Genomic DNA, 14,995 nt, shown 5'->3' on the forward strand with positions numbered 1-14,995 from the left:
TGGAGGAAAACCTTTCCTGACTCGCTCCTCCAAAACACCCCAAAAGTGCTCAATAATGTATAGCTCTGGGTACTGTGCAGGCCATGGAAGGTGTTCTACTTCACTGTCATGCAAATAAGACCACTCTGTCTCCAGTCCTGCTGTGTGTATTGCTGCATTATCATCCTGATACACACCACTGCATTCAGGATACAATGTTTGACCCATTGGGTCATGTGGTCCTCAAGTTGGGTAGTCCTCGGCAGTGATCCAGCACCCACCTAGCACCAGTATTGGGCCATTGAATGCCATGATATCAAGCCCAAACCATCAATGATCCCCCCATGCTTTGCTCTGGGCATCAGCAGTCTGGGTGGGCCGCTTTTGGGGCTTCTCCACACCGTAACTCTCCCGGATGTGGGAAAGACCCTGTGGTGGAAACCGGAGAGTTGAGCTGCACATTAACTTCTGCAGTGAAACCTCCAAACACAAACAAACACACAGTGTACATACATACACACACAATATACACAGATTATGCATACACACACATACTCTCCCTCGCTCCCTTTCTCTCTCTCTCTCACACACACACACACACACACACACAGTAATTCAGCATGTTTTTCTGCAGCTGCTGACAGCAGTGACAGTGAGGTGGAGGATCAGTGCAGCGCTCGACAGGCTCACCTCACACTCGACCACTGGATCAACTTCAGGCTGGACCCAGAGGTTAGAAATTCTGCTGTTTACACACATATTTCTCATACTACACACACACACACGCAGGCTCACCTCACACTCGACCACTGGATCAATTTCAGGCTGGACTGGGCTGTCAGAAACTCTACTCTCTGCTTGCTCTACTCTCTGTCCTCTCCTGCTGTCATACTAGACTGCAGGCTGATGAATGCTGGATTCTGATTGGCTCATGGATATTCTACAGTTCATTCTCTGTGTTTGTGTGTTTTTGCATGTGTGTTTTCTTGTATTTTCATGTTGTTTTTTTCTTGTGTGTGTTTTATTGTGTGTGTTTGTTATTTTTTCTGTGTGTGGGGTTCCTTTGTGTGTGTGTGTGTGTGTGTATTAGTTTGTGTAAGTGTATTTTCCACATGTATTTTTTCATGTGTGTGTTTCTTGTGTGTGTGTGTGTGTGTGTCAGACGGCGGAGCTGGTGTTCGGCCTGCGTCAGCGCTGGCAGAGTGTGTTCCTGCGGCGGATCCGCTCCCCCAGTAAGGCCTGCTCTCAGCTGGACGAGTCCACCATCCGCACGCTGGTGTCTGTGCTGTCGGCGGAGGAGCAGAGCGCAGGCCTGCAGCAGCCCACCGGCATCGGCCAGAGACCCCGACCCGTCAGCGCAGAGGACAGCAGCTCATACACTCACACACACGGACGCAGCAGGAACACAGCCGACACACCACAGCAGGAGGACACAGCCAGCCCCGACAGGTGAGAGAAGCTCGACACTTCACACACACACTGTAGACTCACACACTCATGCTGGACGGGTGAACAGGACACCAATATATCGGTCAATACAAGCTGTTTTTCACTTATTTTTATCAGCAGTTATCAGCAGGTAGATTTGTGGAACATAAAACTTTAAAACTCAAAAGCTGAAAGCTTATCGAAGGCTGGATCAAGGGGGCAGCAGTCTCAGGAGAACCCTAGACTTCCCTCTCCCAGACATTCCAGCAGCTTTCCCGAGGCGCTCCCAGGTGTGCAGAGAGACAAGCATTACAGTAGTCACTACAGTGTCCTGAGCAGGCTTAACATTAACTTTTTTGACCACCAGCCTCTGTGGCTAGTACTTTTCCAACATTACTAGCCACTCGCCATTTTTACTAGTCACAATTTTATTGTTGGGAAAATATATTTTATACGCATAAATATGACTTTGACATGCTAAAATTACTTGATTTAGAGTTTGCGTTATCTCTACATGCCTCCTCATTCATTTTACTTTTTGTGTGTCGTGTATGAGTTTGCTCAATAATCCTGAGCAGATGGGTCAGAATTTCATATATTACAATTAGTTTTCATAATGTTCAGAGCCCAAAATGAAGGATTTACCCAATTTATCTCTGACCACACCATACATAAACAGTTCATTATTTCTTAGCCACAAATTTTAAGTCTGTCAAAACAAGCAAAATACAGCTGAATACTAAACTTTTTATTTAACAGAACACATGTACAGTCATATGTCCTGGCTAAAGGTCCCAGATCACCAGTGAACTACACATAAATGGGGAGTTATTCTCCCATTAAAGCAATGTTATTGTAAAAAAATGATAATTAAATCATATTAATGCAAAAGAAAGCAGGTAAAAACATACTGTGTGATGATGAAAGGATGATCACACACGCATGGTTAATGACTGACCCATAAATTATCTTTTCAAAGAATGGTTAAAGCGAAAGCAACTGGCGCTGCTTACAATAAGTCAACTGTGGAGCTCTGGAAAGCAGCAAGACTGTAGACTGTAGGTGCACGTTCCTTCCTTTTTGTTCAGTCTATTTAAAGAGAATCGATCGCATCAGTTGTGTTTCTAGACACAGTTGCTTCACAAAAAGGAACGGGAGTGCACATCACCTCAGCTGATTATCCTCTCATTCGGTATTCACCTGCTTTGCTCGCGCAAAGTTGCGAACGCAATTATTTTAGTCAGTTTTGTTGCTTCTCTATCGCCTGTGCATGCATATTGGACCATCCTTATTGTCGAACCGTGCCTTAAAGAATTATTATCTGGTAGGGGTGTCACGATTTCGATTTTTAATCGAAATTGATCAAAATTTATGCTCAATTTCGATTATCAAATTAAAAAATAGAATCGTCGATGCTGCCACGCCCCCATGTCACGTCAGCTTGGCTTGCCAAGCGGGAAAAAACAGGCTTGTTGAACTGCAGAAGCAGGAGACCCGTCGACAGAACTTAAACCCTCTCCTCTTTCAATGAAGTCGCCGGTGTGTAGGCATTTTGGATTTCCAGTGAGTTATGTTGACAACATTCGTGTTGTCGACAAAAAAAAACACAGTTTTGCAAGCTCTGCTATGTACGTATTACGTACGGTTCGTCCGATAGACAACACCGGCATCGCGATCCTCCGCCCGCCCCCGTTGCAAAGCCGCTCGCGAAAAGTACATACTCAGGCCCTGTTTACACTGTCTTTGTTTTTAAATGGCATTTTAGAACGACAACGATTTGACATCCACAGTGGCGTGTAGCATTTCTGAGCAGCCCTCCTTCCTCTCTACCTCTGACACACACAGACACAGACGCACACACAGCCATGGGCTCGAGACAGCGGGTTCAGGCAGTCAGAGGATCAGTAGACTGCTTCAATCTTTCACTCACTTGTACTTAGTCATTTTAGCGAACTCCTCAGATACTGTTGGCTGGTTCCTGTTGCTTGTGCGTCTTTTTTACCGACGCCATTATAACGACACAGATCACTGCCTATTCACGAGTCCCGCAGAAAAAGTGATTGACAGGTGGTAATTATGTGTGCATCTTGCCTTTATTCATTTACTGTATGATTTGTTTATGGGTAAAACACAGACCATGCAGGTCAGGTAGTTTAAACGGTAGGCTACAAATAATTAATTGGTCATTAATTAATTAATTATTCATAATCGAAAATCGAATCGAATCGTGCCTTTAGAATCGAAAATGTAATGGAATCGATGATTTGGAGGATCGTGACACCCTTATTATCTGGGAAAATAATTTTCAACCAGCCAAAGTGGCTAGTGGGTGTGTCTGTCTTACGCCACCGCCGAAATCTACCCGCATTTAGTGGGTGTTAATATAAGGCCCTGGTCCTGGGTCTCCCACCGGTGGGATAAGCCAGAAGAACTCCCTTGGTGCTGTCACTCTGTCTGTAAGATCACATCCTGCCACCCTGCAAAGGAAAATCTTTTCAGCTGCTTGTATCCAAGATCTTGTCCTTTCGGTCATGACAAAAAGCTCATGACCATTAGTAAGCATAGGAGCGTAGACTGAATAATAAATTAAGAGCTTTGCCTTTCAGCTCAGCTCCTTCTTTACCATAAGAGACTGGAATATCAACCGCTTTACTGCTGCACTGATCAGCCTGTCAGTCTTATGCTACATTCTTCCCTCACTCGTGAACAAAACCCCAAGATACTCAATCCTCCACCTGGAGTAGGCACTTTTCTCCAACCTAGAGATGGAACAACATTCTCTGTCAATAACAGATGAAATCCTGTGGTCCCCAAACCAGACCCCTTTCCCAGAGCACCTCCTACAGAATGCCACAAGGGACACGGTTGAACGCCTTCTCCAAATCAATGAAACACATGTAGACTGATTAGGCATACTTCCATGAACCCTCCAGCACCCTGGTGAGGGTACAGAGCTGCTCCTGGGGACCACGACATGGATGAATTCTGCATTGTTTCTCTGTGATCTAAGGTTTGACTGTCGTTCGGATCCTCCTCGTCAGTACTCTGGCATAGTCTTTCCCAGGGAGGCTGAGGAGTGTTATTCCCCTATAGTTGGAATACACCCTCTTCTTAATACACCCTCTTCTTAATACACCCTTCTTCTTAAAATTGGGAACCACCATCACAGTTGCCCAGTCTGGAGGTATTGTCCCCGACCTCCATAAAATATTGTAGAGACATGTCAGCTAGGACAGCCCTACAATATCCAGAGACTTGAGGTAGAGTGTGTATCTCCTCTACCCATTGATGTGCCACTGCTGAGCTTCAGACTCCCCCAGTGAATTCACCTTGGATGACGGGTGAGTCCAGCACTGCATTCCCAGTTTCTGCCTCCTCAATGGAAGACATGTCAGTGGGGTTGAGGAGATCCTCAGAGTACTCCTTCCACCATGCGACAACATCCCCAGTCAAAGCCAACAGCTTGCCTCCTCTGCTGTATACAGTGTTGATGTGGAACTGCTTTCCCCTGCTGAGGCGCTGGAGGGTTTGCCAGAATTTCTTTGAGGTCTTCTTCCATGGTCTCCTCAAACTCTTTCCAGGCCCGAGTTTTTCCTTCTGCAACTGCTCGAGCAGCAGCACGCTTGGCCCATCAGTACCCGGCAGCTGCTTCGGGGGTCCTACAGGTTAACCCCGTCTGGTAGGAGTCCTCCTGCAGCTTGACGGCATCCTTCCGGTATCCACCACTGGTTCATGAATTGCTGCCACGACAGACTTCTCAGGCCTCACAGCCACAGCTTCTCACAGTTGCATCAACAATGGAGTCGGAGATCATATACCACTCAGTCTCAATGTCTCCAGCCTCCAGAGGCGAGAGTTGAGAATCCCTCTGATTTGGCTCAGCCAGACATTACGAGAGTATCCTCTCAATACACTTGGGTCTGCTGGGTTTGTCCGTCCTCATCTGCCGCCAAGTGGTGATCAGTTGACTGCTGTGCTTCTCTCTTTACTCGAGTGTCCAAGACATACGGTTCGAAATCAGATGATACAACCACAAAGTTCATCATACGCTTATTTCACGCATTTTAAAGAACCAAAGCGAGGCTGCGATGGAAAGAAACCCGGAAGTATAGGACGAGCACTGTAAACATTGCAGTAACTTGCTGTGTACAACACACCTCCAGCTGCTGCCGAGATTTCAAAATGCAGAAATGGTGTAACCATTACTTTAATATCATTCAGTAAGTTTATTTTAAACAGTTAAAAGCAATTTAGCATCAAACAAGATCACAATCTCAATGATACGCTTAAGTGTCCTCCTAGGCTTCAGCTCATGGCACTAGTTAAACACCGTGAGGACTCTTTCCTGCTTCAGCCTGTGTAACCAGGTGAGCAGTAAAACACTGCAGTCCTCTGCAGCACGCCCTCGTGTTGTCTGTAATAGTGTTGTCCTGGTCCTGAAGTTTTAAACCCGGCGATTTCCCGCTAACATGGAAGCGCTGCTGAGCGCGGATGACTTGACTGATCTTCAGTCTCTGTGTATCTGTGTTTGGTTTGCACTCAGTTTACCGCTCTTCACCCAGTGCAAACACAGATATACAGACTGGAGCGCGAAGCAGTCGTCAGGACCAGTCGAGTCATCAAGCAGATCCCTTGGCTCGACTTTTTTTGTGCTCGGTATACAGCGGTGGGTGAACTGATGACCTTCTCGGCCAATCACAATCATGTCTATTGAACTTGTGAACACAATGGCAAATCAGCGCTGTTTTAAGAAAGCTATCATAGCGCGAAATTGCCAGTCTTTCTTTTAATTCAGTATCGTGACGAGTCTAATATAGTGAAAGAATCAGTTTATTAACTCGAGTTTGATGAATGGCATCTAAAACGTGTGTTTGGGAAAGAAAACGTTCGCTAACTAGTGCCATTTCCCTTAACTTAGCTGAAAATGAGCTCTGATATCCCTTTTTACGTTCACCATTCATTCAGAACGGACCCTCGGGTCACCCGGAAGGCGGAGAAATAATAAATTTGTGTCACTTTCTCTTCGCTGATAAGATATACAGCCAGTTACACAACATTTCTATGTGACTCCCAATGATACTTCCAGTTTTCTTCCCACCGCAGCCTCGATTTCGCTTTTGAAAATGGCGGCCGCGTGAAATCAGTCTATTGACTTCCAGCCTAGGGTGTCCTGGTGCCATGTGCGCTGATTATTCTCAAACTATTTTTTGTTTTTTTGAGTGTCAGCATCATAGGTAGGTTTGTGGAACATTACATTTCTAAAAAAACGTAAAATACTGCCATAACTATTCTATGTTGACCGATAGATCGGTGAATATTTAGTGTTTTTTAATTATTTTAATGATCAGCAAAAGCAGGTAGGTTGGTGAAACAACATTTTGGAAAACGTATAATCCTTATAATAATTCTGCCATAACAGTTCGACCAATATTTTTTACTTACTTTAATTACCTGCATGATTGAGTAGATTAGTGGAACATTCATTCATTCATTCATTCATTCATTCATTATATTTCCTTTGGCTTATTCCCTTATTTATTAGAGGTTGCCACAGCGAAATCAACCGACAACTATTCCAGCATATGTTTTACACAGCGGATACCCGTCCAGCCACAACCCAGAACTGGGAAACACCCAAACACACTCATTCACACGCACACTCATACAATATACGGCCAGTTTAGTTGATCAATTCCTCTAAAGCGCATGTGTTTGAACTGTGGGGGACACCGGAGCACCCGGAGGAAACCCACGCCAACATAGAGAGAACATGCAAACTCAGAAACACCAACTGACCCAGCTGGGGCTTGAACCAATGACCTTTATGCTGTGAGGAGACACCGTGCCGCCCCATATGCGAAACATAACATTTCTGAAAGCTTGTAATTTTTAATAGTGATAATTCTGCCATAACAGTTCATATTTGATTGATATATTGGTCAATATTGGATGTTTTTTATTTTAATTATCAGCATCAACAGTTGAATTTGTGAAACACATTTCTGAAAACCTATAATGCTGACTAGTAATATAATACAAAAATTATAATTTTTTTGTTGTAATTTTTACTATTTGTGGTAAGTTTGGCCTAATCAGAAGCTGAAAATTGTTTCTTTTTCATATTTATAATGTTATTTGTTTGCTGTGAAATGTTATTGATGTAGTAGATGTGTGTAAATGAGGTATCTGCAGTGTCATCAGTGTTTGTGTGTCCCGCAGACCTCGACTGGCATCTCAGCTGAAGAATCCCAGAATGCATCACTCTCGCCATCAGGAGGAGGATCTGGCACCCTGTGGGATCTCTGAGGGGCCGACGTCTCCATCCGCTGCTTTGGTGTGTGTGGGTGTCGCTCTCAACTGTGTGATTGTGTCTGCGTGTGTGTTTCCGAAGCCCTGCTCAGCTCACTGTGTCTCAAGCCCATGTGTGTGTCGCCCTCAGCTCTGTCTGTGTGTGTGCTAATACATGTGGTTTACAGGGACACAAAGTTAATAATGACATGGCTATGGGTGGTTTACAGGGTCACACCTTGTGTCCCTATAATTCAAAATGTTATTTAATAATCAGATTTCCTGTGAGGATTTGGTTTAGGGGTGGGGGAGGACCATATGATAAGCGGTTTTACTGTATAAAATACATTACCCCTATAGAGTGTCCCTGTAAACGTGTGTGTATGTGTTTTTCTGCAGCATGACTCAGTGTTTGTGTTTTGTGCGTGCTGTGTGTTTCTGATGGTCTGCTTACTCTCACTCTGCGTGTGTGTGTTGCGTGTGCAGGTTAGCATGTCAGCGTGTGTGCGCGCGCCGCACTCTAGCGTACGCTACTTCATCATGAAGAGCAGTAACCCCCGTAACATCGAGCTGTCGCAGCAGCGGAGCGTCTGGTCCACCACACCCAACAACGAGCAGAAGCTGAACCGAGCCTTCCAGAACAGCAGTGCAGTCTTCCTGGTGTTCTCTGTGCAGGGGTCTGGACACTTCCAGGTCTCTCTCACACACACACACACACACACACACACACAGATACTCAGACACACACTGGGCGGATCTTTCTTTAATATCTGTTTAGAGAAGATTTGTTCAACACATTTCTAAAGATAATAGTTTTAATGACGCATTTAAAAGTATATTTAATAGTCAACAATTTAGGAGAAAATGATGATGATGATTCATTTATAACAATGTAGAATTCTCTCTCTGTGTCTCAGGGATATGCACGCATGACGTCTGCAGTGAGCAGCGAGCGCTGTCTGGACTTCGGCTCCTCTGGTCTGGGTGGAGTGTTTTCGGTGCAGTGGATACACACTGAGAGTCTGGCCTTCCAGCTCACACACAAACTGCTGAACCCCTGGAACGACAACAAGAAAGTGCAGATCAGCAGAGACGCTCAGGTGACACAACCACACTCATATAAACACACACAAACGCACACATTATCTAGAATTACAGGTACATTTCAAGGATATTTAATTCATTTTCCTTAATGTTGACTGTAACAGAAAGTTGAGAGTAACTGAAATTTGACAGATAAAAGAGTTGACTAACAGTTGACTATAGGTAACAGAGTTGATGGTAGTTAACAGTTAACAGTAGGTAACAGAGTTGACGTTAACAGAAATTTGACAGTTACAGAGTTGACAGATAACACAGTTGATGATAACAGTTAACTAGGGAGCAGAGTTGACAGTAGGTAACAGTTAACGATAGATAACAAAGTTGTTAGGTAACAGAGTTGATGGTGGGTAACCGGGTTGATGGTAACAGTTGACGGAAGGTAACAGAGTTGATGAAGGTAACAGAGTTGACTAGGTAAGTGTTGAGGATAGGTAACAGAGTTGACCGTAGGTAACAGAGTTGATGGTAGGTAACAGTTGACAGTAGGTAACAGTTGACGGTAGGTAACAGAGTTGACGGTAGGTAACCGAGTTGATGAAGGTAACAGAGTTGACTAGGTAAGTGTTGATGATGGGTAACAGAGTTGACCGTAGGTAACAGAGTTGATGGTAGGTAACCGAGTTGACGAAGGTAACAGAGTGGACTAGGTAAGTGTTGATGATAGGTAACAGAGTTGACCGTAGGTAACAGAGTTGATGGTAGGTAACAGTCGACAGTAGGTAACAGTTGATGGTAGGTAACAGAGTTGATGGTAGGTAACCAAGTTGACGAAGGTAACAGTTGACTAGGTAAGTGTTGATGATAGGTAACAGAGTTGACAGTAGGTAACAGAGTTGACCGTAGGTAACAGAGTTGACGGTAGGTAACCGAGTTGACGAAGGTAACAGTTGACTAGGTAAGTGTTGATGATAGGTAACAGAGTTGACCGTAGGTAACAGAGTTGACCGTAGGTAACAGAGTTGATGGTAGGTAACAGAGTTGACGGTAGGTAACCGAGTTGACGAAGGTAACAAAGTTAACTAGGTAAGTGTTGATGATAGGTAACAAGAGTTGAGCGTAGGTAACAGAGTTGACCGTAGTTAACAGAGATGATTGTAGGTAACAGTCAACAGTAGGTAACAGTTGACAGTAGGTAACATAGTTGACTGTAGGTAACCGAGTTGATGGTAACAGTTGACAGAAGGTAACAAAGTTGATGATAACAGTTAACTAGGTAGCAGAGTTTACAGTAGGTAACAGTTAACGATAGATAACAAAGTTGATAAGTAACAGTTGATGTTAGGTAACCGGGTTGATGGTAACAGTTGACGGAAGGTAACAGAGTTGACTAGGTAAGTGTTGATGATAGGTAACAGAGTTGACCGTAGGTAACGGAGTTGATGGTAGGTAACAGTTGACAGTAGGTAACAGTTGACGGTAGGTAACAGAGTTGACGGTAGGTAACCGAGTTGACGAAGGTAACAGAGTTGACTAGGTAAGTGTTGATGATATGTAACAGAGTTGACCGTAGGTAACAGAGTTGATGGTAGGTAACAGTCGACAGTAGGTAACAGTCGACAGAAGGTAACAGTTGATGGTAGGTAACAGAGTTGATGGTAGGTAACCGAGTTGACTAGGTAAGTGTTGATGATAGGTAACAGAGTTGACGGTAGGTAACAGAGTTGACGGTAGGTAACAGAGTTGACGAAGGTAACAAAGTTGACTAGGTAAGTGTTGATGATAGGTAACAAGAGTTGAGCGAAGGTAACAGAGTTGAGCGTAGGTAAGAGTTGATTGTAGGTAACAGTCAACAGTAGGTAACAGTTGACAGTAGGTAACATAGTTGACTGTAGGTAACCGAGTTGATGGTAACAGTTGACAGAAGGTAACAGAGTTGACTAGGTAAGTGTTGACGATAGGTAACAGAGTTGATGGTAGGTAGCAGTCGACAGTAGGTAACAGTTGATTGTAGGTAACAGAGTTGATGGTAGGTAACCAAGTTGACGAAGGTAACAGTTGACTAGGTAAGTGTTGATGATAGGTAACGGAGTTGACAGTAGGTAACAGAGTTGACCGTAGGTAACAGAGTTGACGGTAGGTAACAGAGTTGACGAAGGTAACAAAGTTGACTAGGTAAGTGTTGATGATAGGTAACAAGAGTTGAGCGTAGGTAACAGAGTTGAGCGTAGGTAACAGAGTTGACCGTAGTTAACAGAGTTGATTGTAGGTAACAGTCAACTGTAGGTAACCGAGTTGATGGTAACAGTTGACGGTAGGTAACAGAGTTGACTAGGTAAGTGTTGACGATAGGTAACAGAGTTGATGGTAGGTAACAGTCAACAGTAGGTAACAGTTGACGGTAGGTAACAGAGTTTGTTATAACAGTTGACGGAAGGTAACAGAGTTGACGAAGGTAACAGAGTTGACTAGGTAAGTGTTGACGATAGGTAACAGAGTTGACCGTAGGTAACAGAGTTGATGGTAGGTAACAGTCGACAGTAGGTAATAGTTGACGGTAGGTAACAGTCGACAGTAGGTAACAGAGTTGTCGAAGATAACAGAGTTGACAGTAGGTAACAGAAATTTGACAGATAACTAGAGTTGACGGTAACAGTTAACAATAGATAAGAGAGCTGACAGAAGGTAACAGAGTTGACAGATAACCGAGTTGACGCTAACAGTTGATGGTAGTTGATGGTAGTTGACAGAGTTGACGGTAGGTAAATGAGTTGTCAAAGGTAACACAGTTGACGATAGGCAACAGAGTGGACGAAGGTAGCAGTTGACGATAAGTAACTAAGTTGACGATTGGTAATATTGTTGACGATTGGTAACAGAGTTGACAGTAGGTAACAGAGTTGATGGTAGGTAACAGAGTTAACGGCTGGTAACAGAGTTAATGGCCGGTAACTGAGTTGACGATAGGTAACAGTTGACGATTAATAACAGAGTTGATGATAGGTAACAGAGTTGACGGTTGGTAACAGAGTTGACGGTTGGTAACAGAGTTGACGATTAGTAACAGAGTTGACGATTGGTAACAAAGTTGACGATTGGTAACAAAGTTGACGATTGGTAACAGAGTTGACGGTTAGTAACAGAGTTGACGGTTAGTAACAGAGTTGACGATTAGTAACAGAGTTGACGATTAGTAACAGAGTTGACGGTTAGTAACAGAGTTGACGATTAGTAACAGAGTTGACGATTGGTAACAGAGTTGACGATTGGTAACAGAGTTGACGGTTAGTAACAGAGTTGACGGTTAGTAACAGAGTTGACGATTAGTAACAGAGTTGACGATTAGTAACAGAGTTGGCGGTAGGTAACAGAATGGACGAAGGTAACAATTGACGGAAGGTAACAGGCGACTAGCTGGTCGGAAATAGAGTTGAAGATAACAGAAGGTTGAGTAACAGGAAGTTGACGGTACGGTAACAGAAACGTTTTTTTTTTTTTTTTTTTTAACAAATCAATTTTTATAATTGTGTGTGTTTGTTTCTGTGTGTGTTTGTGTGTGTGTGTGTGTGTGCAGGAGCTGGAGCCACACACAGGGAATCAGTTATTGCAGCTGTGGGAGAAATTGTAAAGCAATGGACATGCAAATCCTGCAGATGAACACACTCATCAGAGAAACAGCGTCATCGAAACACACACACATTTACTGGAGAAACTGCAGTCCTCAGCGCAGTTTATCATCAAAGAGAGAAAGGACAGAAAAACACACTTCTTTCAGAAGCAAAACCAGACATTTGCTCTTCATCTTTCATGCAGGAAATAAACAGGACTCATATCTTCGTATCTTCAGTCCTTCTGCTGCTGCTCCAGTAAGTGCACCTTTATTGATGTTTTTACCACTTTTTGAGATTTGTGGTTTTCCTTTTATTTAATTTTAATTTATTTTGTCTTGACCTTTTTCCCATGTTTTCTCAGGTTTTTTTCTTAACTCATTTATTACATTTATCTTATTTTTATTTGTGTATCAATACACCAAGTTTGTTTTACTTGTTTTTTTTTATTTTCATGTTTTTTTTCTGAATTGAATTTTCTTTTATTTTCATGTTTTTTGTTTTCTTCTTTGATATTTAGTTTTATTTTACCTAACACATTTTTGTGTGTATTTCTTCCTTGAAAAGTGAAAAATTATATTTAAAAAAACCCCCCCCCCCACACACTCACTATTTTACTTGACTGGGATTTTTTTATTTATTTTAATATTTTGATATTTTTTACTGAGATTTTTTTTTTCATTATTTTAGTTTTTCATTTAGCTTTTCATTTTTTCAGAGCTTTTTTCCCCGTCATTTTTTATTCTTCAGTCCTTTTGATTTGTGAATTTATTTTCTTTTTTTTCTTTTCTTTTCATTTTTGCATCTTTTTTTTACTTTTTTGATAATTGATTTATTGCGGGTTTTTTGTTTGTTTTGTTTTGTTTTTTCAAATTTTCAAGACTTTTTTTGTGACTTTTTCTAAGATGGTTCTCTTCACAACTTTTCATTTTTTTTATTAATTAGTCACATTATCTCCACTCATTTCTTCATTAAAAAAAAAGATTTTTCAAGATATTTTGGAGGTTGTTTCACAAATTTCAAGATTTTTGAGATATTTTTTTCATCATTTTCATTTAATTTTTGTATGCAAATTTTATAATTTTCCTTAATTTTTTAATATAATTCTTCACTTTTCCCCACCCATTTTACTTGACTGAGATTCTTTTCATTAAAAAAAGTTTGTTCATGATTTATTCCTCTTCATTTATATTCACAAAATGTTTCACTTTTTGAGAGATTTTTTTCCCCATAACTTTTTCCACTTTATTCCATTTTTATTTTCATTTTTTTTATTTTGTATCATTACACTTGTTTTACTTGAGTTTTGTTTTTTCATTTTTGCGTAATCTTTAACAGTTTTGATAATTGGTTAATTGCGATTTCATTTAATTTCTTCCTTTATTATTTGCTTCATAAACTGTCACTTCATCTCCACTCATTTTCTTTATTTAAAAAAGATTTTTCAAGAGTTTATAGAGATTGTTTCATAACTTTCAGTTATTCTCATTTCATCCTCCCCTCATGTTACTTGACTGGTTTCATATTTCTTCTTGAGGTTTTTGACATTTAGTTTGTTTCAGATGTGTTCTGATTTCTGAACATTCAGGTGTTTGTTCTGAAAAATTATTCAGAAATTCTGAAGATGAAGGTTTAAAGATCTCACCGTTGTGGAAAATGATGTTCTTGGTTTGTTTCGAGCCTCCTAAACCTCAGCAGTCTGTTTTATGGATGCAGTTTTTATAAATCTTCTGTTCAGTGTGTTTTATTTGAATGTTTCTGTCGTGATGGTTTTGCACGAGTGTTGAAGCGTCTGCTAGTTTACTGTATTTGACTGTGAGCTCATGCTATAATGTTGCTTTAGTTTGAAATGTTTTATGCATTAAGTGTGTTTTAATCTTCATCTCTGACTGAATGAATTCAGCACACCAATAGTGGACAACCTCAAGCCAAAGTTCAGCTTGTTTTTCATTGATTTGCACTTTAATCAGTTTTGATGAATGTTCAGGGCTTCTCATGTTCTCATGCAAATCTGGAATCTGCAATAAACATCTCGCTGCATTTATGAGACTCTCCTCTATCGTGCAGATCATATAATAATGCTGCTTTTAGGCCCTTTAAAATGCTTTTCTTTAACTTGTTCATTTTTGTCACTCTTTGATATTTTAAGTTTCCTTCATTTTTTATTTAGTTTTTCTTTTATTTTACACTACAGCTGTTTTGATTTTCATGACTTTTTTCAGTAAAACATTGAGGAAACTATTACAAAAACATCTGATTTGGGGCTCTATATTACAATTCTAAGCACAAGGTCTAAAGCTCATGGCACAAGCGCAATAAGAGCGTGTCTGAATCCACTTCTGCTATTATAAGGATGGAACAGTCCGCTCTGCGCATGGTCTAACAGGGTTGAGCTGATTCTCTTAATGAGTTCTGGGTGTGTTTTGAGCATAACCTGCATTAAACTAATCAGAGACTCGTCTCTCAATCCCTTTAAGAGTCAATTGCGTCCTGTTCTTATCCACATATGCTGATGCAGACGTCTCCAAAACCCCACAGCTGGACACATCTACACTTGTGTTTATTAAAGCAAATATAAATCTGCAGATAATCAATAATACTGATCATAATAATCACATAACACAGATGCAGATGGTCTTAAATAAACTGAA

The 14,995-nt window shown here is 41.5% G+C and overlaps 1 protein-coding gene across 2 annotated transcripts in view; it reads left to right on the forward strand.

Annotated features, from left to right (window-relative positions):
- Positions 1–14,388, forward strand: part of ythdc2 (YTH domain containing 2) — a 57,701-nt gene extending 43,313 nt beyond the window's left edge. The window contains exons 25-30 of one of the 2 annotated variants that reach the window (XR_015490713.1): positions 614–711; positions 804–1,428; positions 7,627–7,741; positions 8,182–8,388; positions 8,613–8,795; positions 12,311–14,388. Coding sequence is in view for 1 of the 2 variants with exons in the window: in XM_087253097.1 (XP_087109223.1) it covers positions 614–711; positions 1,142–1,428; positions 7,627–7,741; positions 8,182–8,388; positions 8,613–8,795; positions 12,311–12,364 (944 nt within the window). In the remaining variant the exon portion in view is untranslated. The remainder of the gene's footprint in view (positions 1–613; positions 712–803; positions 1,429–7,626; positions 7,742–8,181; positions 8,389–8,612; positions 8,796–12,310) is intronic. The other variant, XM_087253097.1, reaches the window with a different exon arrangement.
- The last annotated feature ends 607 nt before the right edge of the window (positions 14,389–14,995 follow it).

This window comes from Danio rerio, chromosome 5 (assembly GCF_052040795.2).
Source record: "Danio rerio strain M-AB ecotype USA chromosome 5, GRCz13ab, whole genome shotgun sequence".
Classification (NCBI taxonomy): Eukaryota; Metazoa; Chordata; class Actinopteri; order Cypriniformes; family Danionidae; genus Danio; species Danio rerio.